This window comes from Oncorhynchus clarkii, chromosome 11, assembly GCF_045791955.1.
Source record: "Oncorhynchus clarkii lewisi isolate Uvic-CL-2024 chromosome 11, UVic_Ocla_1.0, whole genome shotgun sequence".
In the NCBI taxonomy this organism is placed as follows: domain Eukaryota; kingdom Metazoa; phylum Chordata; class Actinopteri; order Salmoniformes; family Salmonidae; genus Oncorhynchus; species Oncorhynchus clarkii.
The window spans coordinates 16,280,732-16,304,784 of record NC_092157.1 but is presented as its reverse complement, the minus strand read 5'-3'; the positions used below and the strand labels follow the sequence as shown (position 1 = coordinate 16,304,784).

At 47.4% G+C, this 24,053-nt stretch overlaps 2 protein-coding genes across 5 annotated transcripts; one reads left to right on the top strand and one right to left on the bottom strand.

The window, feature by feature from the left end:
* The first annotated feature begins 285 nt into the window (after positions 1 to 285).
* Positions 286 to 5,484, top strand: LOC139420275 (actinodin1). Of its 3 annotated transcripts, XM_071170175.1 has the most exons (8): positions 286 to 395; positions 756 to 842; positions 2,070 to 2,114; positions 2,187 to 2,332; positions 2,656 to 2,879; positions 2,956 to 3,112; positions 3,218 to 3,466; positions 3,566 to 5,478. In XM_071170175.1, exons 2-8 carry the CDS (start codon positions 770 to 772, stop codon positions 4,943 to 4,945), a joined length of 2,274 nt encoding a protein of 757 aa, XP_071026276.1. In that variant the 5' UTR covers positions 286 to 395; positions 756 to 769; the 3' UTR covers positions 4,946 to 5,478. The 3 variants fall into 3 exon arrangements, with proteins under 3 accessions (XP_071026276.1, XP_071026277.1, XP_071026275.1); XM_071170176.1 differs by lacking the exon at positions 286 to 395 and having other exon boundaries at positions 653 to 842; positions 2,190 to 2,332; positions 3,566 to 5,484; XM_071170174.1 differs by lacking the exon at positions 286 to 395 and having other exon boundaries at positions 653 to 842.
* Positions 5,485 to 10,287: 4,803 nt separating this feature from the next.
* On the bottom strand, positions 10,288 to 14,728 carry LOC139420645 (adiponectin, C1Q and collagen domain containing, a). 2 transcript variants are annotated; one of them, XM_071170853.1, is made up of 5 exons: positions 14,417 to 14,728; positions 14,110 to 14,315; positions 13,576 to 13,656; positions 13,277 to 13,417; positions 10,288 to 12,968 (listed from the first exon to the last, which is right to left on the bottom strand). In XM_071170853.1, exons 1-5 carry the CDS (start codon positions 14,601 to 14,603, stop codon positions 12,846 to 12,848), a joined length of 738 nt encoding a protein of 245 aa, XP_071026954.1. In that variant the 5' UTR covers positions 14,604 to 14,728; the 3' UTR covers positions 10,288 to 12,845. The 2 variants fall into 2 exon arrangements, with proteins under 2 accessions (XP_071026954.1, XP_071026955.1); XM_071170854.1 differs by having other exon boundaries at positions 12,788 to 12,968; positions 13,289 to 13,417; positions 14,417 to 14,717.
* Between the last annotated feature and the right edge of the window lie 9,325 nt (positions 14,729 to 24,053).

Sequence of the window (24,053 nt, the reverse complement as noted above, 5' to 3'; positions counted from 1 at the left end):
TTCTATTTCCTTGTCTCCCTCTGTTGTTTTAGCTCTCTGTCTTTCTTTTCTTTCTCTCTCGCTCTCGCTCTCGCTCTCTCTTCTCTCTTCTCTCTCTGTAATTACGGAGTCTCTGATTGGTCGGGTGGTTGAGCTGGCAGCAGCCAATAGCAGCTCTGGTAGCAGTGCCCCTCGATCTCCTGGAAAGGTTTGTGTGTGTTAATTATTAGGGGTCTGTTTAAAACCAGACCTAACCATTTTAGGGGGCACAGTCTGTCAGTAGAGCCAGAGGGACAGGGTGCACCAGGAGCCTCACATACACACTTAAACATCCAGCCTCTGAACCAGCCAGTGGTCTTCGTCTGATACAGCCTCTCCTCAAGATCCAACAGAGACTCCACTACACACAACTACAGGTAAGACAACATCAAGGTTTGGTTTAAGTCCAGTTTAAGGTCAGGTTTGAGCGCTCTGAAACACCTGTAGCCTGTGTAGGAGAATCAACCAGCAGAGCAGCCTAAACCCCCTGATGAGACTCCGATAGAAGACCCTCTGAGGAAGCAGTTTAGACTGGTGGAAGCAGACACACGGGTGGATGTAGACTGGAAACATTGTTATCATTTTTTCTTATGGGAAGCAAGACAACTAAATGTGATTTAGCAGGATGAGGGTACTAACTGTCTTCTACAGCATTCACTAGTCTTGGTTTGGAATGGCATGGGTATAGGAAACACAGTAAACTGTTTCCACTGGTATTTACCTGAAATTGTCCGTAGTAGAGGAGGCGGCCATGGCTGGAAGGAGCAGAACGTCGTTCTCCGGTGTGTTGACTGCTGCTCTGCTGGCCACCATACTGCTGCCTGGTGAGTCACACATGCAGTCATGCTCAAGCAGACATAGTGGTTTCTGATGGATGGACTTTGTGAATATTGATCCTCTCCTACCGTAGTCCTCCTCTCCTCACCTTGCCTATTCGCAAGCCCTTGACTAGTTGAACCAGGTCTGTTATTGCTGGGCTAGAAGTAAAATGTCCAGTCCTGAGGGTAACCAAAGAACCGATTCAGAAACATTGTCCTAACTAAAACTCATAACAGTCTCTGTCTGCCTCTAATTATTACCTGTTGTAATAACCTCTATTATAACCTCACCATATGGATCTGCCTCGGATAACTGCCTCGGGTAACTGCCTCGGATATCTGCCTCGGATAACTGCCTCGGGTAACTGCCACCAGACCAGCTGTTTCTGGTTCTGTGTTGACATGATTGACAGTTCCCCTCAGGGGAATCTTTAGTTAATCTCCTCTTTCCTCTAAAACTGTTTCTCAACAGACCCATAATCCTAACCTTAACCCATCATGTATTTACAGGGATGGAGGAGGGGGAGGAGAGGGAATTCTTTCATCGTTCCAGCACTTGTAAAAGATTATTACCTGTCAGCATCAGTCCCGCCTCCTGCTCCCCCCCCCACCCCCCCCTCTGCCCCGTAAAGACTGTTGTTTACAGATGTTCCGGTCTTTTACTGGCTCATTAAATATAATACAGCGGATACACTGAGACAGCAACATTTACCCCAACACCACACACACCTCCCTCCATCCATCATCCATGCATCTCTCTCTCCTTCTCTTCCTCCATCCCTCTTTCTCCCTCCTTTCATCTCTTCTCTCTCTACCTCCGCCCCACGCTGTCCTTCCCTCTAAAAACTGCTAACACCATTTTCCCCTGTGGAGATGAAAGAGCATGCAACGCTGTGTCTACTGTTTCTCTCTCACGCACACACACACACACACACACACACACACACACACACACACACACACACACGGAGCTCTGTAAGGTAGCTAGCCCAGTTGGGGTCCACTGTTACATGCTCACCTATAAAATCTACAAAGGGCCGTAGTCACCGAACATCCAGGCACGGCCAATAACCCCTGCCCTGTAAACCTGTGTGTGTTTATTCCCACACCTTTCCACCTGTATATTACACTTGCAGTGGGGAAAAGTACTTAGTAGTATATGTCAGCATGTTTTGGTTTCTGCTGCTGACTCTGGCAACATCTAGCTCTGACAGTGTGTGTCTGTCTCCTCAGAATTCCTGTCGGCAGGGCCGGTGTTACAGAAGCTCAATGGACAAGGTAAATGCACAACTACCTCACAAACATACTTGACATACACAACAATGTTTTTGATGCTTGATGTCTCACCAGTAGGGGATGCCACTGAAGAGACAGCGGTTGCCATGGCATCGGCAAGGAGGCTTGTCCGTAACCGTAGAAACATCAGCTGGTACAAGCAACACTCAGACTTCTGGAGCTGGTACAAATACTTCACGGACAATGGAAACACGGAGGCAGTGAGTACACTCTGAGGAGATTGGGGTGTTATCCGGGAATGGTCCCAAACCTTCTGGTCCCAAGGGGCCAACACTAACTAACCACAAACCTTCTGGTCCCAAGGGGCCAACACTAACTAACCACAAACCTTCACAGTTGAGGTATCATCTGCTTAGAGATGAAAAGGGATATTGTGTTTGAGAATGACATGGGAACCTTGGGGAACTTCACAGGTATCTCTATTCATGTTCTTGGGGTTTCCCTAGCTTTGGCTTTCATCTTTATGAACCTCATATACTTCTAACCTCATATCTTTATCCCCTTCTCCCCCCTCCCCCCTTAGGTCCAGGAGCTGGACAGGGTCTACCTGGCCTACCTCCAAAATAAGAACCGTGCTGAGGGACGTCGCTCTTATAAGGCCTACCTGGGCCACCTAGGGGACATCTACAAGGCCTGCGCCGACTCAGAGGACCCAAACTGCGTGGCCTCGGCCACTAGCCGGCAAAAACCTGAAACCCCCAAGGCCCCTCCTAAACCCGCCCCTGTCAAGGCCTGTGACTCCTACAGGTCAGTCATGTTAATTGATGTCTGTGTTATATAATTGTATGCTTGTGAATTGAATCTAATCTAATGTCCTGTGTAGGGACCCATATTGTCTGTATGCTGCCAAGAGCCAGCCCCCACCTTCTCCTGGCCCGGTCAAGGCCCCAGCCCCCAATTATGTGCGCTCCCCTGTGGCTGTTAAAGAACCTCATTCTGGGTACTACTCCTCCCCCGCTGTGCAGCCCTTCCTGTCCAAGGTACAGTATTACTACACTATTACTGCTTTTACTGTACCACTATACTAATGTATAGTGTCTATATCTATAATTAACATACGCATGATTGTTTTTATTCCCGTCCAGGAGCAGAAGGCGGAGCTGCTGCGTATCTGTTCAGCGGAGGATGTGGACTGTCTCCAGTACCACCTGAGAGCTGCTTTCGGCCACAATCCCTCCGCTGGGCCCATGCCCTCCTACGCCCACCTGGGCTGTGATCCGAAAGACCCCACCTGTAAACCCCAGCTGGTCCAAAAAGCTCCCTCCGGCCTCTTCCTCCGTTACCCCAACTGTGACCCCAGAGACCCTCGCTGCGCCTACGCTGCATCCCTACAGGTAAGATTGGTATTTGTTATCATCGCCATCATCATTGTTATTATATGCGATTATCATTGAATTGTAATATCATGATCATGACTGTCCTTCCATCCCCAGGCTCCCCGTGCCCCTGCTCCCCCCGCCCCGGCAGGTCCTGGTTCCTGCAACCCTCTGTTTGAGGACGGTTGTAACCCTCTCACTGCAACCAAGTACGCCACGGCACCAGAGGAGTTCAAGGAAGAACACAAAGATGAACCTGCCGCAATGCGTGCTGCGCCCCCAGCTCCCGAGCAACGCAGCGACCCATTCGCTATGTACAGGGATGCTTATGCTAATGCTAATGGTAACCGCCAAGGCAGTGCTCCAAGCTCTCAAGCTGGTGACCCATATACCATGTTCGGCCAAGGCAGTGCTCTCAGCGCTCAAGCTAGTGACCCATATGCCATGTACCGCCAAGGCAGTGCTCCCAGCGCTCAAGCTAGTGACCCATATGCCATGTACCACCAAGGCAGTGCTCCCAGCGCTCAAGCTAGTGACCCATATGCCATGTACCACCAAGGCAGTGCTCCCAGCGCTCAAGCTAGTGACCCATATGCCATGTACCGCCAAAGCAGTGCTCCCAGAGCTCAAGCTAGTGACCCATATGCCATGTACCGCCAAGGCAGTGCTCTCAGAGCTCAAGCTAGTGACCCATATGCCATGTACCGCCAAGCCAGTTCTCCCAGCGCTCCAGCTATTGACCCATATGCCATGTACCGCCGAGCTATCGCTAGTGCTCAAGCTAACGACCCATACACCATGTACAGGCAGGCTAATGCTAACGATCCCTTAGAAATGTATCGTGAAGCTGCAGCCTCCATGCACAGACATGTCCCCCCCTCCCCGCCGCAGCAGGCCCCCGCCTCCCCTCCCCGCTATGAGGAGCCCACACAGGAGGATCGCCACCCGCTGGGCCCCCGGGGAAGGACCAAGGAGGGCTATGAATGCTTCATCGGCTACGACCAGGAGTGCTACCCAATAGCCCGCGCAGAGCCGCGTTCTGGCGTCCACCGTAACACCGCCTACCCCGCCGAGCCCTACGAGCCGCATCTCAATGCCGATGGATCACGGAACGGAGTTCTGGAGCCTTCTGACCCCGACTGTGACCCGGAGTACGACACCAACTGCCGCCTGCGTCGCTATGAACCCCGGGAGGATCTGCTGCCAGACGCCAACGCCCAAGCTGTACACCAGGGAGAGCCACAGCACAGCCGGGACCATAGCTACAACCAGGGGGAGCCAGAGAGAGAAAGCGAGGCAGATTCAGAGCCATACCAGAGTGGCCAGGAGGAGACCTACGGGGCTTACCCCCCTCCCTCGCAGGGGCTGTCATACAGGTCCTACCCCTCAACCCAGCAGGGAATGCCCAGCTTCCAGGACATGCTGAGAGGATACAGAGACCAGTACCCTGAACAGGATAACCACAGAGCATACGCTGCTGACTACCGCCAAAAATAAATACACACATATACACATACATGCATGCATACACACACACACACACACACACACATGTGTATGTGACAAATAAAATTAGATTTGATTTGATTACATACATAGACACACTGCATATGCCCTAAAGACTACAACAACAAAACTAACTAACACACCAGCCAAAAACAGGAGCAGATGACATGGAACACTATATTTAATACAAAACAATAAGATTGAATGAAGTCTGACACACACACACATGCACACACACACATGTCACATATGGAAGAACAGGCACACACACACACACACACATAGTAATGTGCTGTTAGCAGGAGGAGTTTCTCTCCACTAGCTGTTTTATCTGTCAGTTAGATAGCTTTTATTCATTGATTAATTGACCCCCTATTCTCACTGGAATATTTAATACATTCTTGCAGCTCTGCTTCACTTCTGAAGCTACAAACTTCACATTATTTTTGTGTTTGTTTTGTTTATGATGTATTATGTAAAGTTTTTTTTACACTTTGAATGTTTTAAATAAAAGCTTTGAAAAACATGTATTTTACTCTTTGTGTCCATGTTCTATACTGACCCCTATAGGCTAGCAGTGGTAATAGTATCTACTGACCCCTACAGCCCAACAGTGGTAATATTATCTACTGACCCCTATAGGCTAACAGCGGTAATATCTACTGACCCCTATAGGCTAACGGTAGTAATATTATCTACTGACCCCTATAGGCTAACAGTGGTAATATCTATTGACCCCTATAGGCTAGCAGTGGTAATAGTATCTACTGACCCCTACAGCCCAACAGTGGTAATATTATCTACTGACCCCTATAGGCTAACAGCGGTAATATTATCTACTGACCCCTATAGGCTAACAGTGGTAATATTATCTACTGACCCCTATAGGCTAACAGTGGTAATATTATCTACTGACCCCTACAGCCCAACAGTGGTAATATTATCTACTGACCCCTACAGCCCAACAGTGTTAATATTATCTACTGTCCCCTATAGGCTAACAGTGGTAATATTATCTACTGACCCCTATAGGCTAACAGTAGTAATATTATCTACTGACCCCTATAGGCTAACAGTGGTAATATCTATTGACCCCTATAGGCTAGCAGTGGTAATAGTATCTACTGACCCCTACAGCCCAACAGTGGTAATATTATCTACTGACCCCTATAGGCTAACAGCGGTAATATTATCTACTGACCCCTATAGGCTAACAGTGGTAATATTATCTACTGACCCCTATAGGCTAACAGTGGTAATATTATCTACTGACCCCTACAGCCCAACAGTGGTAATATTATCTACTGACCCCTACAGCCCAACAGTGTTAATATTATCTACTGTCCCCTATAGGCTAACAGTGGTAATATTATCTACTGACCCCTATAGGCTTACAGTGGTAATATTATCTACTGACCCCTATAGGCTAACAGTGGTAATATTATCTACTGACCCCTACAGCCCAACAGTGGTAATATTATATACTACTGACCCCTATAGGCTAACGGTAGTAATATTATCTACTACTGACCCCTATAGGCTAACAGTAGTAATATTATCTACTACTGACCCCTATAGGCTAACGGTAGTAATATTATCTACTACTGACCCCTATAGGCTAACTGTAGTAATATTATCTACTACTGACCCTATAGGCTAACAGTGGTAATATTATCTACTACTGACCCCTACAGCCCAACAGTGGTAATATTATCTACTACTGACCCCTACAGCCCAACAGTGGTAATATTATCTACTACTGACCCCTACAGCCCAACAGTGGTAATATTATCTACTACTGACCCCTACAGCCCAACAGTGGTAATATTATCTACTACTGACCCCTATAGGCTAACAGTGGTCATATTATCTACTACTGACCCCTATAGGCTAACAGTGGTCATATTATCTACTGACGACTATAGGCTAACAGTGGTAATATTATCTACTGACCCCTATAGGTTCACAGTGGTAATAGTATCTACTGACCCCTATAGGCTAACAGTGGTCATATTATCTACTACTGATCCCTATAGGCTAACAGTGGTAATATCTACTGACCCCTATAGGCTAACAGTAGTAATATTATCTACTGACCCCTATAGGCTAACAGTGGTAATATTATCTACTGACCCCTATAGGCTAACAGTGGTAATATCTACTGACCCCTATAGGCTAACGGTAGTAATATTATCTACTACTGACCCCTATAGGCTAACAGTGGTAATATCTACTGACCCCTATAGGCTAACAGTGGTCATATTATCTACTGACGACTATGGGCTAACAGTAGTAATATTATCTACTGACCCCTATAGGCTAATGGTAGTAATATTATCTACTACTGACCCCTATAGGCTAACAGTAGTAATATCTAGTGATCCACCTCTACGCAGACGACACCATTCTATATACTTCAGGCCCGTCCTTGGACACTGTGCTATCTAACCTCCAAACGAGCTTCAATGCCATACAACACTCCTTCCGTGGCCTCCAACTGCTCTTAAACGCTAGTAAAACCAAATGCATGCTTTTCAACCGTTCGCTGCCTGCACCAGCACGCCTGACTAGCATCACCACCCTGGATGGTTCCGACCTAGAATATGTGGACATCTATAAGTACCTAGGTGTCTGGCTAGACTGTAAACTCTCCTTCCAGACTCATATCAAACATCTCCAATCGAAAATCAAATCTAGAGTCGGTTTTCTATTCCGCAACAAAGCCTCCTTCACTCACGCCGCCAAACTTACCCTAGTAAAACTGACTATCCTACCGGTCCTCGACTTCGGCAATGTCATCTACAAAATAGCTTCCAACACTACTCAGCAAACTGGATGCAGTTTATCACAGTGCCATCCGTTTTGTCACTAAAGCACCTTATATCACCCACCACTGCGACCTGAATGCTCTAGTCGGCTGGCCCTCGCTACATATTCGTCGCCAGACCCACTGGCTCCAGGTCATCTACAAGTCTATGCTAGGTAAAGCTCCGCCTTATCTCAGTTCACTGGTCACGATGGCAACACCCACCCGTAACACGCGCTCCAGCAGGTGTATCTCACTGATCATCCCTAAAGCCAACACCTCATTTGGCCGCCTTTCGTTCCAGTTCTCTGCTGCCTGTGACTGGAACGAATTGCAAAAATCGCTGAAGTTGGAGACTTTTATCTCCCTCATCAACTTCAAACATCTGCTATCTGAGCAGCTAACCGATCGCTGCAGCTGTACATAGTCTATCGGTAAATAGCCCACCCATTTTTACCTACCTCATCCCCATACTGTTTTTATTTATTTACTTTTCTGCTCTCTTTCTGCACACCAATATCTCTACCTGTACATGACCATCTGATCATTTATCACTCCAGTGTTAATCTGCATAATTGTAATTATTCGCCTACCTCCTCATGCCTTTTGCACACAATGTATATAGACTCTCCTTTTTTTCTACTGTGTTATTGACTTGTTAATTGTTTACTCCATGTGTAACTCTGTGTTGTCTGTTCACACTGCTATGCTTTATCTTGACCAGGTCGCAGTTGCAAATGAGAACTTGTTCTCAACTAGCCTACCTGGTTAAATAAAGGTGAAATAAAAAAATATACAAATATCTACTGACCCCTATAGGCTAACAGTGGTAATATCTACTGACCCTATAGGCTAACAGTGGTAATATGATCTACTACTGACCCCTATAGGCTAACAGTAGTAATATCTACTGACCCTATAGGCTAACAGTGGTAATATCTACTGACCCCTATAGGCTAACAGTGGTAATATCTACTGACCCTATAGGCTAACAGTGGTAATATGATCTACTACTGACCCCTATAGGCTAACAGTGGTAGTATTATCTACTGACCCCTATAGGCTAACAGTAGTAATATCTACTGACCCCCTGAATGCTCTAGTCGGCTGGCCCTCGCTACATATTCGTCGCCAGACCCACTGGCTCCAGGTCATCTACAAGTCTATGCTAGGTAAAGCTCCGCCTTATCTCAGTTCACTGGTCACGATGGCAACACCCACCCGTAACACGCGCTCCAGCAGGTGTATCTCACTGATCATCCCTAAAGCCAACACCTCATTTGGCCGCCTTTCGTTCCAGTTCTCTGCTGCCTGTGACTGGAACGAATTGCAAAAATCGCTGAAGTTGGAGACTTTTATCTCCCTCATCAACTTCAAACATCTGCTATCTGAGCAGCTAACCGATCGCTGCAGCTGTACATAGTCTATCGGTAAATAGCCCACCCATTTTTACCTACCTCATCCCCATACTGTTTTTATTTATTTACTTTTCTGCTCTTTTGCACACCAATATCTCTACCTGTACATGACCATCTGATCATTTATCACTCCAGTGTTAATCTGCAAAATTGTAATTATTTGCCTACCTCAAAGGTGAAATAAAAAAATATAAAAATATCTACTGACCCCTATAGGCTAACAGTGGTAATATCTACTGACCCTATAGGCTAACAGTGGTAATATGATCTACTACTGACCCCTATAGGCTAACAGTAGTAATATCTACTGACCCTATAGGCTAACAGTGGTAATATCTACTGACCCCTATAGGCTAACAGTGGTAATATCTACTGACCCTATAGGCTAACAGTGGTAATATGATCTACTACTGACCCCTATAGGCTAACAGTGGTAGTATTATCTACTGACCCCTATAGGCTAACAGTAGTAATATCTACTGACCCTATAGGCTAACAGTGGTAATATCTACTGACCCCTATAGGCTAACAGTGGTAATATCTACTGACCCTATAGGCTAACAGTGGTAATATGATCTACTACTGACCCCTATAGGCTAACAGTGGTAGTATTATCTACTGACCCCTATAGGCTAACAGTAGTAATATTATCTACTACTGACCCCTATAGGCTAACAGTGGTAATATGATCTACTACTGACCCCTATAGGCTAACAGTAGTAATATTATCTACTGACCCCTATAGGCTAACAGTGGTAATATTATCTACTGACCCCTATAGGCTAACAGTGGTAATATCTACTGACCCCTATAGGCTAACAGTGGTCATATTATCTACTACTGACCCCTATAGGCTATAGGGGTCCCCCTATACACATATAAACCATTATGGTACTTTAAACATTAATGTTGACTCATTTTAAATACAACAGGAGTGGATGAGTGCACACTTTGGGGAGAAGGGTGCAGAGTGAATGAACAAAGAGAAGGGGGAGAAGTTAAAATGAGCTTTAAAAATATCCCTCTCCCCTTTCCTGCCATGCACCTGACCCCTCCCCCAACTAACCCACCTCGCTCCCCAACTCACAGAAAGACAAGAAAAAACCCAGTTTGAAACATCAATACAACTTTATTGATCCAAGAGCACTCTGACTCAGTAACAACAGCTGTGAGCCCAGAGTAAACCCACTCACACAGCTTCTCTTTTTGTGTGTGCGTGTTCATGTGTATGTGACAGCCTGTGGCAGGTGACCTTTATCATTACAGAACTAAGATGATTATAAATATAGATTACAGCTACACACACACACACACTGGCCCTTTGGCTGGAGGCCAGCTGTACACACTCAGGGACAGGAGGAGAGGAGAGTGTGTGGATTGGACATACGGGGGAAGGGAGGGAAAGAGAAAGGAAACAAAGTGAGAAAGAGAGGGGGAAAATAGAGAGAGAGAGGAGTTTTACTTTTAGTATTTAATACAGCTTATCTCAGAGAACAGGGGATAGGTAGAGATGGTAGAGGTTGGGGATAGGTGGTGGTGGGGGATAGTAGAGGTGGGTGATAGGTAGTTAGGTGGGGGATAGGTAGAGGTGGTAGAGGTTGGGGATAGGTGGTGGTGGGGGATAGTAGAGGTGGGTGATAGGTAGAGATGGTAGAGGTTGGGGATAGGTGGTGGTGGGGGATAGTAGAGGTGGGGGATAGGTAGTTAGGTGGGGGATAGGTAGAGGTGGGGGATAGGTAGAGATGGTAGAGGTTGGGGATAGGTAGAGGTGGGTGATAGGTAGAGATGGTAGAGGTGGGGGATAGGTAGAGGTGGGTGATAGGTAGAGATGGTAGAGGTTGGGGATAGGTGGTGGTGGGGGATAGTAGAGGTGGGGATAGGTAGAGATGGTAGAGGTTGGGGATAGGTGGTGGTGGGGGATAGTAGAGGTGGGTGATAGGTAGAGATGGTAGAGGTTGGGGATAGGTGGTGGTGGGGGATAGTAGAGGTGGGGGATAGGTAGTTAGGTGGGGGATAGGTAGAGGTGGGGGATAGGTAGAGGTGGGGATAGTGAGAGGTGGGGGATAGTAGAGGTGGGGGATAGGTAGAGAGGTGGGGGATAGGTAGAGGTGGGGGATAGGTAGAGGTGGGGATAGGGAGAGGTAGGGGATAGTAGAGGTGGGGGATAGGTAGAGAGGTGGGGATAGGGAGAGGTGGGGGATAGTAGAGGTGGGGGATAGGTAGAAGTGGGGGATAGATAGAGTTGGGGGATAGGGAGAGGTGGGGGATAGGTAGAGGTGGGGAATAGGTAGAGGTGGGGGTTAGGGAGAGAGGTGGGGGATAGGTAGAAGTGGGGGATAGGTAGAGGTGGGGGATAGGGAGAGAGGAGGGGGATTGGTTAGAGATTGGGGATAGGGAGAGAGGTGTGGGATAGATAGAGGTGGGGTTAGCGAAGGAGAGGTGGGGGATAGGGAGAGAGGTGGGGGTTAGGGAAAGGTGGGCAATAGGGAGAGAGGTGGGGGATAGGTAGAGAGGAGGGGGATAGGGAGAGAGGTGTGGGATAGATAGAGGTGGGGGTTAGCGAAGGAGAGGTGGGGGATAGGGAGAGGTGGGGGATAGGGAAAGGTGGGGGATAGGGAGAGAGGTGGGGGATAGGTAGAGGTGGGGAATAGGTAGAGGTGGGGGATAGGGAAAGGTGGGGGTTAGGAAGAGAGGTGGGGGTTAGGGAGAAAGATGGGGGTTAGGGAGAAAGGTGGGGGATAGGTAGAGAGGAGGGGGATAGGTAGAGGTGGGGGATAGATAGAGGTGGGGGATAGGGAGAGAGTGGGGGATAGGTAGAGGTGGGGGATAGGGGGAGAGGTGGGGCATGGGGGAGAGGTGGGGGATAGGGAGATAGGTGGGGGATAGGTATAGAGCTGGGGGATAGGGAGAGAGGAGGGGGATCGGTAGAGGTGGGGGATGGGGAGAGAGATGTGGGATAGTTAGAGGTGGGGGTTAGCGAGAGAGATGGGGGATAGGTAGAGGTGGGGAATAGGTAGAGGTGGGGGATAGGGAGAGGGGTGGGGGATGTTTAGAGGTGGGGTTAGGGAGAGAGGTGGGGGCTAAATAGAGAGGTGGGGATAGGGAGAGAGGTGGGTGTTAGGGAGAGAGGTGGGGGATAGGGAGAGAGGTGGGGGATAGGTAGAGAGGTGGGGGTTAGGTAGGGGATAGGGAGAGGTGGGGGATAGGGAGAGAGATGGAGGATAGGGAGAGAGGTGGTGGATAGGGAGAGAAGTGGGAGATAGGTAGAGGTGGGGGATAGGGAGAGAGGTGAGGGATAGGGATAGGGAGAGAGGTAGGGGTTAGTGAGAGAGGTAGGGGATAGGTAGAGGTGGGGGATAGGTAGAGGTGGGGGATAGGGAGAGTGGTGGGGGATAGGCAGAGGTGGGGGATAGGTAGAGAGGTGGGGGATAAGGAGAGAGGTGGGGGGATAGGGAGAGGTTGGGAATAGGTAGAGGTGGGGGATAAGGAGAGCGGTGGGGGATAAGGAGAGAGGTGGGGGATAAGGAGAGAGGTGGGGGATAAGGAGAGAGGTGGGGGATAGGGAGAGAGGTGGGGATAGGTAGAGGTGGGGGATAAGGAGAGAGGTGGGGTATGGTGGAGCAGATTGTCCAATCGGCTGCCTGGTAGGCACAGCTAAAGCAGGAAGTCAGCGTCGGCGGTTGTCCAATGGGCTGCTAGGTAGGCGCGGCTGAATCAGAAAGCCAGTAAAGGTGGAGTCGTTGTTGATGTCAGCGTAAATTCCAACTTCTTCCTGTTCCGCACCATACACCTGTAGACAGAGGGATATTATATTAGCTATTAATGAAGTAATAAGTTAGTGACTTGTGGTGAGGAGTAAAAGGTCAAATTCTAATGCAAACATACAACATCTAATAGCAGCCATAGGAAATTCACCAGTTTGGTAAAATAGTTCTGTTTGCCTGATTCAGCCATATTGACTTTTTCAACCAGACTTTAGAACTCTAAATAATAAAGAATTAAAGGAACTAAAGGAACTAAAGGAACTAAAGGAACTAAAGGAACTAAAGGAAAAAAGACCCCTTCATTGTTTCTTTGAATTGGCAGCGTATGACTCACCTGCAGCCATACCTGGTCTCCAGATGAGAGGTTTAGGACCGCCCCTCCAGAGGACTGGTCCAGGTCAGAGGTCAGGAACTGGTCCAGAGTCAGCGACATGACACGGCCGTTACGGTACAGCCCCACCTTACACCCCTGACCCTAAACAACACACACACCGCTACTGTACAGACAGCCCACCTTACACCCCTGACTCTAAACAAAGTTTACAGTAATGTACTGTTTAAACCAAATTTACAGTAAGATATTGTACCTTTTTGTACAGTAACTTACCACTACAGGATTTGTTTGTGTGTTACCTGTACAGTGAGGTGGAAGGTGAAGTAGTACACTCCGGGGATAAAACAGCGGAACTTCCCTGAGATGTCATCATAGTGATGCTGCACGGACGGACGGACGGACGGACAGACAGACAGACACAGACAGACAGACAGACACAGACAGACAGACAGACAGACAGACAGACAGACAGACAGACAGACAGAGACAGACAGACAGACAGACAGACAGACAGACAGACAGACAGACAGAGACAGACAGACAGACAGACAGACAGACAGACAGACAGACAGACAGACAGAGACAGACAGACAGACAGACAGACAGACAGACAGACACAGACAGACAGACAGACAGACAGACAGACAGACAGACAGACAGACAGACAGACACAGACAGACAGACAGACAGACAGACAGACAGACAGACAGACAGACAGAGACAGACAGACAGACAGACAGACAGACAGACAGACAGAAAAACCGGATATAGTGAAGCTGGAAAGAAGAATCGATATTTGATATTTGCTCTGACATCACACAAACACACAGTACCTGTTCGTTGTAGAAGATCTTGGTGAAGTGAAGGGGTGTGTCTGTCGTGGTAGTGGGTGTGGTTAGTCCCACGCTGAAGGCAGAGCGATACAGGAAGGAACTCTCGCCCCTCTGCCCCTGCAGCCCTGGGGCCCCCGGGAAACCCCGTCGTCCCTGGAATCCGTCCCCCCCAACTTCCCCCACCTCTCCCCTCTCCCCTCTCACACCTAGTGAGGACAGGAGAAAGAGCATGAGATGGACGAAGAGAGTGAGTGAGAGAAAGTTTGAGAATCTATATGTTGATTGTTGATTCCCTGATGTGTTCTACCTGGAAGTCCAGTGTCTCCTGTCTCTCCCTGGCGTCCCTCTCTCCCATCTCTCCCATCCTGCCCGTCCAGACCAGGAGTCCCAGGAACACCTCCCATCCAATGGCCGCACCCCTCCTGAACTCCGACCTCTGACCCATACCCCTCTGCCAGCACACACAACAGCAGCATCCAGCTCATTGTTACCATGGTGACCTGACCTCTGATCTGTGACCTCTGAGATTGCACGAAGCAGGGAATCGCTGAAGAGACGGAGTGGAGAGAGAGTAGAAGAGAGTGATACAAATCTATCTCGTCCTTGTGTGTCTGAGCATGTGTGTGCCTGTGTGAATTGCGCTCCTATATTTATCTCTGACTGCGTGTGACTCCGGCTGGTGACAAAGTCATACCCCCCAAATGACCTGCCACACACACACACACACACACACACACACACACACACACACACACACACACACACACACACACACACACACACACACACACACACACACACACACACACACACACGGTGATCCTCTACCTCCCTCTTGTGGTCAGTGGTCAGGGCAATATTTTAGTATGATACAGTAGGCTAGTATCCATGTTGACTGAGAGAAAAAGGGAGGGAGGGAGATTAGAGAGATAGATAGATAGATAGATAGATAGATAGATAGATAGATAGATAGAGAAACAGAGGTCAGCACTGCCGATAGAGTCCATTTCCACTGTGTGTGTGACAGCGGGTACTTGCAGAGAAGAGCTGTGTGTGTGTGCAGGAGATCAGAAAAAACACCTGTCTCTCTGCCTCTCTCTCTCTCTTTATTCATACCTCTCTGTTTCTGAAGAAAAAAAACATATCCCTACATGAAGTATTAAGCAACTAATAATTATTATTTTCAAATTAATTTGGTATGAAATGAGTTCACCTTCCCCCTCTCCCCACACACAGCTCCATGCACATGCTGTGACCTGTGTATCTGTGTCAAATTAATTCAAATCACATTTCATTTGTCACATGCTTCATAAACAGCAGGTGTAGACTAACGGTAAAATAAATAATAAATACACAATGAGTAAAGATATACAGGGTATCAGTACTGAGTTGATGTGCAGGGGTACGAAGTAATTGAGGCAAATACAGTATCAGTCATAATTTTTACTAATTCAAGGATTTTTCTTTGTTTGTACTATTTTCTACATTGTAGAATAATGGTGAAGACATCAAAACTATGAAATAACGCATATGGAATCATGTAGAAACCAAAAAAGTGTTAAACACATCAAAATGTATTTTATATTTGAGATTCTTCAAAGTAGCCACCCTTTGCCTTGATGACAGCTTTGCACACTATTGGCATTCTCTCAACCAGCTTCACCTGGAATGCTTTTCCAACAGTCTTGAAGGAGTTCCCACATATGCTGCTTTTCATTCACTCTGTGGTCCAACTCATCCCAAACCATCTCAATTGGGTTGAGGTTGGGTGATTGTGGAGGCCAGGTCATCTGATGCAGCACTCAATCACTCTCCTTCTTGGTCAAATAGCCCTTACACAGCCTGAAGGTGTGTTGAGTCATTGTCCTGTTGAAAAACAAAAGATAGTCCCACTAAGCACAAACCAGATGGGATGGCGTATCGCTGCAGAATGCCGTGGTAGCCATGCTGGTTAAGTGTGCCTTGAATTCTAAATAAATCACAGACAGTGTCACCTGCAGAGCACTCTCACACCATCATACCTCCTCCTCCATGCTTCACGGTGGGAACCACACATGTGGAGATCATACCTACTCTGTGTCTCACAAAGACACGGCAGTTGGAACCAAAAATCTAAAATTTGGACTCATCAGACCAAAGGACAGATTCCCACTGGTCTAATATCCATTGCTCATGTTTCTTGACCCAAGCAAGTCTCTTCTTCTTATTGGTGTCCTTTAGTAGTGGTTTCTTTGCAGTAATTCGACCATGAAGGCTTGATTCATGCAGTGTCCTCTGAACTGGTGAGGTTGAGATGTGTCTGTTACTTGAACTCTGTGAAGCATTTATTTGGGCTGCAATTTCTGAGGTGCAGTTAACTATAATGAACTTATCCTTTGCAGCAGAGGTAACTCTGGGTCTTCCTTTCCTGTGGCGGTCCTCATGAGAGCCAGTTTCATCATAGCGCTTGATGGTTTTTGTGACTGCACTTGAAGAAACTTTAATAAAAGTTCTTGAAATGTTCCACATTGACTGACTTTCATGTCTTAAAGTAATTATGGACTGTTGTTTCTCTTTGCTTATTTGAGCTGTTCTTGCCATAATTTGGACTTGGTATTTTACCAAATCTTCTGTATACCACCCCTACATTGTCACAACCCAACTGATTGTCTCAAAGGCATTAAAAAGGAAAGAAATTCCACAAATTAACTTTTAACAAGGCACACCTATTAATTGAAATGTATTCCAGGTGACCTCATGAAGCTGATTGAGAGAATGCCAAGAATGTGCAAAGCTGTCATCAAGGCAAAGGTTGGCTACTTTGAAGAATTTCAAATGTAAAATATATTTTGATTTGTTTAAAACTTTTTGGGGTTACTACATAATTCCATATGTGTTACTTCATATATTTTATGTCTTCACTATTACTCTATAATGTAGGAAGTAGTGAAAATAAAGAAAAACCCTGGAATGAGTACGTGTGTCCAAACCTTTGATTGGTACTTTATATATATAACTTTTAAAATGGCTGTGACCTAGGAACAATAATAATGTGACCTAGGGACAATAATAATGTGACCTAGGGACAATAATAATGTGACCTAGGGACAATAATAATGTGACCTAGGGACAATAATAATGTGACCTAGGGACAATAATAATGTGACCTAGGGACAATAATAATGTGACCTAGGGACAATAATAACGTGACCTAGGGACAATAATAATGTGACCCAGGGACAATAATAATGTGACCCAGGGACAATGCATTTAATTAAGGCTGTAAGTCGTAGGTAGGTCTAAGTTATTATAGTGATGACCAATCAATTGTTTGCATACTTTGTCATTTCCCTGAATTGGGATTTCTAGTGATAGCAATCGACCACCGTTCAACGTTTAACTGCTTAATTTCATCACCACACTCTTGAGTTAGGTTTTAAATAAAGTCTGTGGGTTAGGCTAGTGAAATACTGCACTAAAACCTAATATAATATAATGATGACATCACACTCACATTCAAAGCGATTGAGGAGAGATAGGGAAAGAAAACCTTTCCTCTTTCCCTCCTTTCGTTCTCTCCTCTTCCCTTCCCTTCTCTCCTCTCCTTTCTTCTCTTCTCATTTCCTCTTCTCTCTTCTGTAAGAAGCTGTACAGACTTCTCTTCTTCACTCTGGGAGAAATACATTCAAATATAATTGCACAAAATATTGCTTCAAGTGATATTATTATTAAATGTTTAACACTGTATCAAATCCCCATGGAAACAGGGTCAGAGAACCCATAAATAATCCTTATATCAACTAAATTCACTGAATATGCAGACTCCTTTGGCAACAAAATATAATTAAAAACCTAATCAAATAATATGTTCTCTGTCAAAAAACACTGTGTCTCTATGATATGTTCCTGCATAGCTGAAAGACACAATTCAGTTATGAAGCTAATAGCAAATAAAAACACAAGCTTGTGCTGTTTATGTTGCTTGGTGTAATTACTTTGCTGTGGCATAGCTAATGTGTTTATGAATTAAATCTTATCTTGTATTTTTTTGTTTGTAAGGGGCTGGTGTGCTGATTCCCTATCGCTGACATGCTAGCATGCTAATTATTAATTCAACCACAAAGCAAATTGTTATTTGTCTCATTGCTAGAATGCTACTTCTATATTCAAATCTAATACAAATAGGCTAATGCTTGTCTCATGGCTACCATGCTAATTCTCCATTCAACCCCTACACTAACAGGCTAATAGTTCGCTACCATTCAAACACAATACAAACAGGCTAATTCTTGTCTCTTATGTGGCATGCTAATTCTCCATTCCAACTCAATAAGAAATCCTAGACCTACGGCAGCAACAGTTACTAGGGTCTGGAATTAATGACGGATTCTCTTGGTAATTAAAAAAAATAATGAAAAAAAATCTGGGGAGGATCCTCTTCAGACAGATAACTCTCCCAATAAATCACGAGGCAAACACCTCCAAACATCGCAATTCAAAACCAAAGTTTGCAGGCAAAACCTTTGCAGTGGTTTTAGGGAAGGTAGTTTACGCAAACTAGTCACTTTGTATCCGGGGAATGTTTACACTATGGCTACAAGCGGATAAGGCTGTGATGTAAGAAAGTCGGATGACCCAACTCTGCCCTTTCCTCTATACCTAACTAACTTTGTATGCATATGGCACAGGAAGTTGGTGGGGGAGAACGAGCTCGTGGTAATGACTGGAGCGGAATTAGTGGAATGGTGTCAAATACATCAAACACATGGTTTGAAGGTGTTGATGCCATTTCATTTGCTCTGTTCCGGACATTATTATGACCCGTCCTCCCCACAGCAGCCTCCTGTGGACATTGTAAATTGGAATATTGGAACATTGCGGGAGGCAACCCGTCTGCCTGAGAGACTGCTTTGAAGTTGCTCATAGCCACAGATCTAGTATCAGCTTATGCACAGTTCAGATGCAGAATTTATGGCGAGTTGAACTGAATAGATTTTAAGAGCGAGCTAGTATGGTTGAGAGCTTTGCTTGATGAACGGGTTGGTTTCATACAACCGCTCTCAACGCTGCAGACTTCCTGGTTGGTTTTGGGTCGAATTCGGGCATAACAGGGACATGTTTTATATATATATATCGTTCATTTATTTAGACGAGGCAAAAAGAAATAAATAAGATACACAGCCTAACCAACATATGATGCTAATCCCAAAAGATAGAAAATACTCACATAGATGAGTGTGTTATCACCTAAGGAAGAGGGACACACAGACACACACAAAACCCTAAACCTAGCTTCATGTCCACATCCCAGCTCAAACCTAACCTTGGTTAATCCTTCTTCTATCCTACTTTTGTATTTGGACCTGTAAGGTGCTGGAGTTCAGGTCCGCTTTGTTCTCTCCCTTTGACCCAATATGCAGGAGCCTGACTCCGGGTAGCTCCTGCTCAATTTAACCACTGGTCTGTCTAATCTGTGTGTAACGTCTATGATCCCGATACATATTGAATTAACCTCTAAACACAACAATCTGATCAGAACCTTTCTAAGCTCATCAGATCTCCTTGTTCCCTATACTCGCTATAATATTGTGAGTATCAAGAATTCTGTGCAGTTTTGTGTACAGACAACATTGGCCTCTGTCTCTATCTCTCTCTCTCCCACACCTGCTGTCTCGACCTCTGGATGCTCGGCTATGAAAAGCCAACTGACATTTACTCCTGAGGTACTGACCTGCTGCACTCTCTACAACCACTGTGATTATTATTTGACCCTGATGGTCATCTATGAATGTTTGAACATCTTGAAGAACGATCTGGCCTTAATGGCCATGTACTCTTATAATCTCCACCCAGCACAGCCAGAAGAGGACTGGTTCCTCTCTAGTTATGTTCCTAGATTTCTGCCTTTCTAGGGAGTTTTTCCGAGCCACCGTGCTTCTACATCTGCATTGCTTGCTGTTTGGGGTTTTAGGCTGGGTTTCTGTATAGCACTTTGTGACATCGGCTGATGAAAAAAGGGCTTTATAAATACATTTGATTGAAATTTGATTGATTGATTGTCCATTCACACACACCATTACACACATCTATCACAATCAAACACAGTGACACGCACTGAGAACTGAAACACCAGAGGACCCTGCTGACTGGACTGTCCCTATTGACTGAACTGTCTCTGTTGACTGGACTGTCCCTGTTGACTGGACTGTCTCTGCTGACTGGACTGTCCCTATTGACTGAACTGTCTCTGTTGACTGGACTGTCCCTGTTGACTGGACTGTCTCTGCTGATTGGACTGTCCCTGATGACTGGACTGTCCCTGCTGACTGGACTGTCCCTGTTGACTGGACTGTCTCTGCTGATTGGACTGTCCCTGATGACTGGACTGTCCCTGCTGACTGGACTGTCCCTGTTGACTGGACTGTCCCTGTTGACTGGACTGTCCCTATTGACTGCACTGTCCCTGCTGACTGGACTGTCCCTGTTGACTGGACTGTCCCTGCTGGCTAGACTGTCCCTGTTGACTGGACTGTCCCTGTTGACTGGACTGTCTCTGCTGATTGGACTGTCCCTGCTGACTGGACTGTCCCTGCTGACTGGACTGTCCCTGCTGACTGGACTGTCCCTGTTGACTGGACTGTTCCTGCTGACTGGACTGTCCCTGTTGACTGGACTGTCCCTGCAGACTGGACTGTCCCTGTTGACTGGACTGTCCCTGTTGACTGGACTGTCCCTGCTGACTGGACTGTCCCTGTTGACTGGACTGTCCCTGCAGACTGGACTGTCCCTGTTGATTGGACTGTCCCTGCAGACTGGACTGTCCCTGCTGACTGGACTGCACCTGCAGACTGGACTGTCCCTGCAGACTGGACTGTCCCTGTTGACTGGACTGTCCCTGTTGACTGGACTGTCCCTGCTGACTGGACTGTCCCTGTTGACTGGACTGTCCCTGCAGACTGGACTGTCCCTGCTGACTGGACTGTCCCTGTTGACTGGACTGTCCCTGCTGACTGGACTGTCCCTGCAGACTGGACTGTCCCTGTTGACTGGACTGTCCCTGCAGACTGGACTGTCCCTGTTGACTGGACTGTCTCTGCAGACTGGACTGTCCCTGTTGACTGGACTGTCCCTGTTGACTGGACTGTCCCTGCTGACTGGACTGTCCCTGCTGACTGGACTGTCCCTGCAGACTGGACTGTCCCTGCAGACTGGACTGTCCCTGCAGACTGGACTGTCCCTGTTGACTGGACTGTCCCTGTTGACTGGACTGTCCCTGCTGACTGGACTGTCCCTGTTGACTGGACTGTCCCTGCAGACTGGACTGTCCCTGTTGACTGGACTGTCCCTGCAGACTGGACTGTCCCTGTTGACTGGACTGTCCCTGCAGACTGGACTGTCCCTGCAGACTGGACTGTCCCTGTTGACTGGACTGTCCCTGCTGACTGGACTGTCCCTGTTGACTGGACTGTCCCTGCAGACTGGACTGTCCCTGTTGACTGGACTGTCCCTGCAGACTGGACTGTCCCTGTTGACTGGACTGTCCCTGTTGACTGGACTGTCCCTGCTGACTGGACTGTCCCTGTTGACTGGACTGTCCCTGCAGACTGGACTGTCCCTGTTGACTGGACTGTCCCTGCAGACTGGACTGTCCCTGCTGACTGGACTGTCCCTGCAGACTGGACTGTCCCTGCAGACTGGACTGTCCCTGTTGACTGGACTGTCCCTGCTGACTGGACTGTCCCTGTTGACTGGACTGTCCCTGTTGACTGGACTGTCCCTGCTGACTGGACTGTCTCTGCTGATTGGACTGTCCCTGCTGACTGGACTGTCCCTGCTGACTGGACTGTCCCTGCAGACTGGACTGTCCCTGCAGACTGGACTGTCCCTGCTGACTGGACTGTCCCTGCAGACTGGACTGTCCCTGCTGACTGGACTGTCCCTGCAGACTGGACTGTCCCTGTTGACTGGACTGTCCCTGTTGACTGGACTGTCCCTGCTGACTGGACTGTCCCTGTTGACTGGACTGTCCCTGCAGACTGGACTGTCCCTGTTGACTGGACTGTCCCTGCAGACTGGACTGTCCCTGCTGACTGGACTGTCCCTGCAGACTGGACTGTCCCTGCAGACTGGACTGTCCCTGTTGACTGGACTGTCCCTGCTGACTGGACTGTCCCTGTTGACTGGACTGTCCCTGTTGACACTGTCCCTGCTGACTGGACTGTCTCTGCTGATTGGACTGTCCCTGCTGACTGGACTGTCCCTGCAGACTGTGTCCCTGCAGACTGGACTGTCCCTGCACTGGACTGTCCCTGTTGACTGGACTGTCCCTGCTGACTGGACTGTCCCTGCACTGTCCCTGCAGACTGGACTGTCCCTGCAGACTGGACTGTCCCTGTTGACTGGACTGTCCCTGCTGACTGGACTGTCCCTGCAGACTGGACTGTCCCTGTTGACTGGACTGTCCCTGCAGACTGGACTGTCCCTGCAGACTGGACTGTCCCTGCAGACTGGACTGTCCCTGCAGACTGGACTGTCCTACTGACAAGGAATAGTAAGTACAAAGAGTAAGTGAGAGATGAGAGGGAGGTATAGTGAAAGGGAGAGAGAAAGAGAGACAGAGACAGAAGGAAAGAGAAAGACAAAGACAGAGGGAGAGAGCAGGTGTTTGATTAAGACAGAAGAGTTCAGTCGTTAATCTCACTGCTGAATGACTATTCTGTCTGTTACTCATCACTCTGTGTGTGTGTTCCTCAGCCCTGAGTTGCATTTCATGTGTGTCTGTGTGTCTGTCAGGCCCATTAACTCTTCCCCTCTCTCTCCTTCTTCCCTCCTCCACTCCTCACATCTACCCCTCCCCTCCTCCACTCATCACTTCTTCTACTCCCCTCTCTCCTTCCTAATCTCTTCTCTCACCTTCCCCCTTCCCCCTATCTTCTCTCTCCTCTCCCCTACCCCCTCTCTTGTCTCACCTCTCCCCCTCTCTTCTCTCACCTCTCCCCTACCCCCTCTCTTCTCCCCCTCTTCTCTCTCCTCTCCCCTACCCCCTCTCTTGTCTCACCTCTCCACTCCCCCATCTTTTCTCTCACCTCTCCCCTACCCCCTCTCTTCTCTCTCCTCTCTCTCCCCCCTCTCCCCTACCCCCTCTCTTGTCTCACCTCTCCACTCCCCCATCTTTTCTCTCACCTCACCTCTCCCCTACCCCCTCTCTTGTCTCTCCTCTCCCCCCTCTTCTCTCCCCTCTCCCCTGTCTGTCAGGCTCTCCCCCATCTTTTCTCTCACCTCTCCCCTACCCCCTCTCTTCTCTCTCCTCCTCTCCCCCTCTCTACCCCCTCTCTTGTCTCACCTCTCCACTCCCCCATCTTCTCTCACCTCACCTCTCCCCTACCCCCTCTCTTCTCTCTCCACTCCCCCATCTTTTCTCTCACCTCACCTCATCTCCCCTACCCCCTCTGTTGTATCTCCTCTCCCCTCCCTCTCTCTTTTCTCCCCTTCCCCATCTCTTCTCTAACCACCTGATCCCATTGATTTCTGTCCAGTTCAAGGATGAGTAACAGTCTCATCTTTCTTTCAATCTAGCTCTTTTCTTCTTTTACTGTGTCTCTTCTCATTGTCTTTCTCTCCTCTCTATCTCTCCCTCATCTTTTCCTCTCTCACTCTCACCTCTCTCTCTCCTATCCTCTCTCTCTTGTATCCTCTCTATCACTCCCCTCATTATCTTCTCTCTTTATCCTCTCTATCCTCTCCCTCATTATCTTCTCTCTTTAACTCTCTTTATCCTCTCTCTCTTTATCCTCTCTATCACTCTCCCTCATTATCTTCTCTCTTTATCCTCTCTCTCTCTTTATCTTCTCTCTCTCTTTCTCTCTTTATCCCCTCTCTCTCTTTATCCTCTCTATCACTCTCCCTCATTATCTTCTCTCTTTATCCTCTCTCTCTTTATCCCCTCTATCTTCTCCCTCTTTATC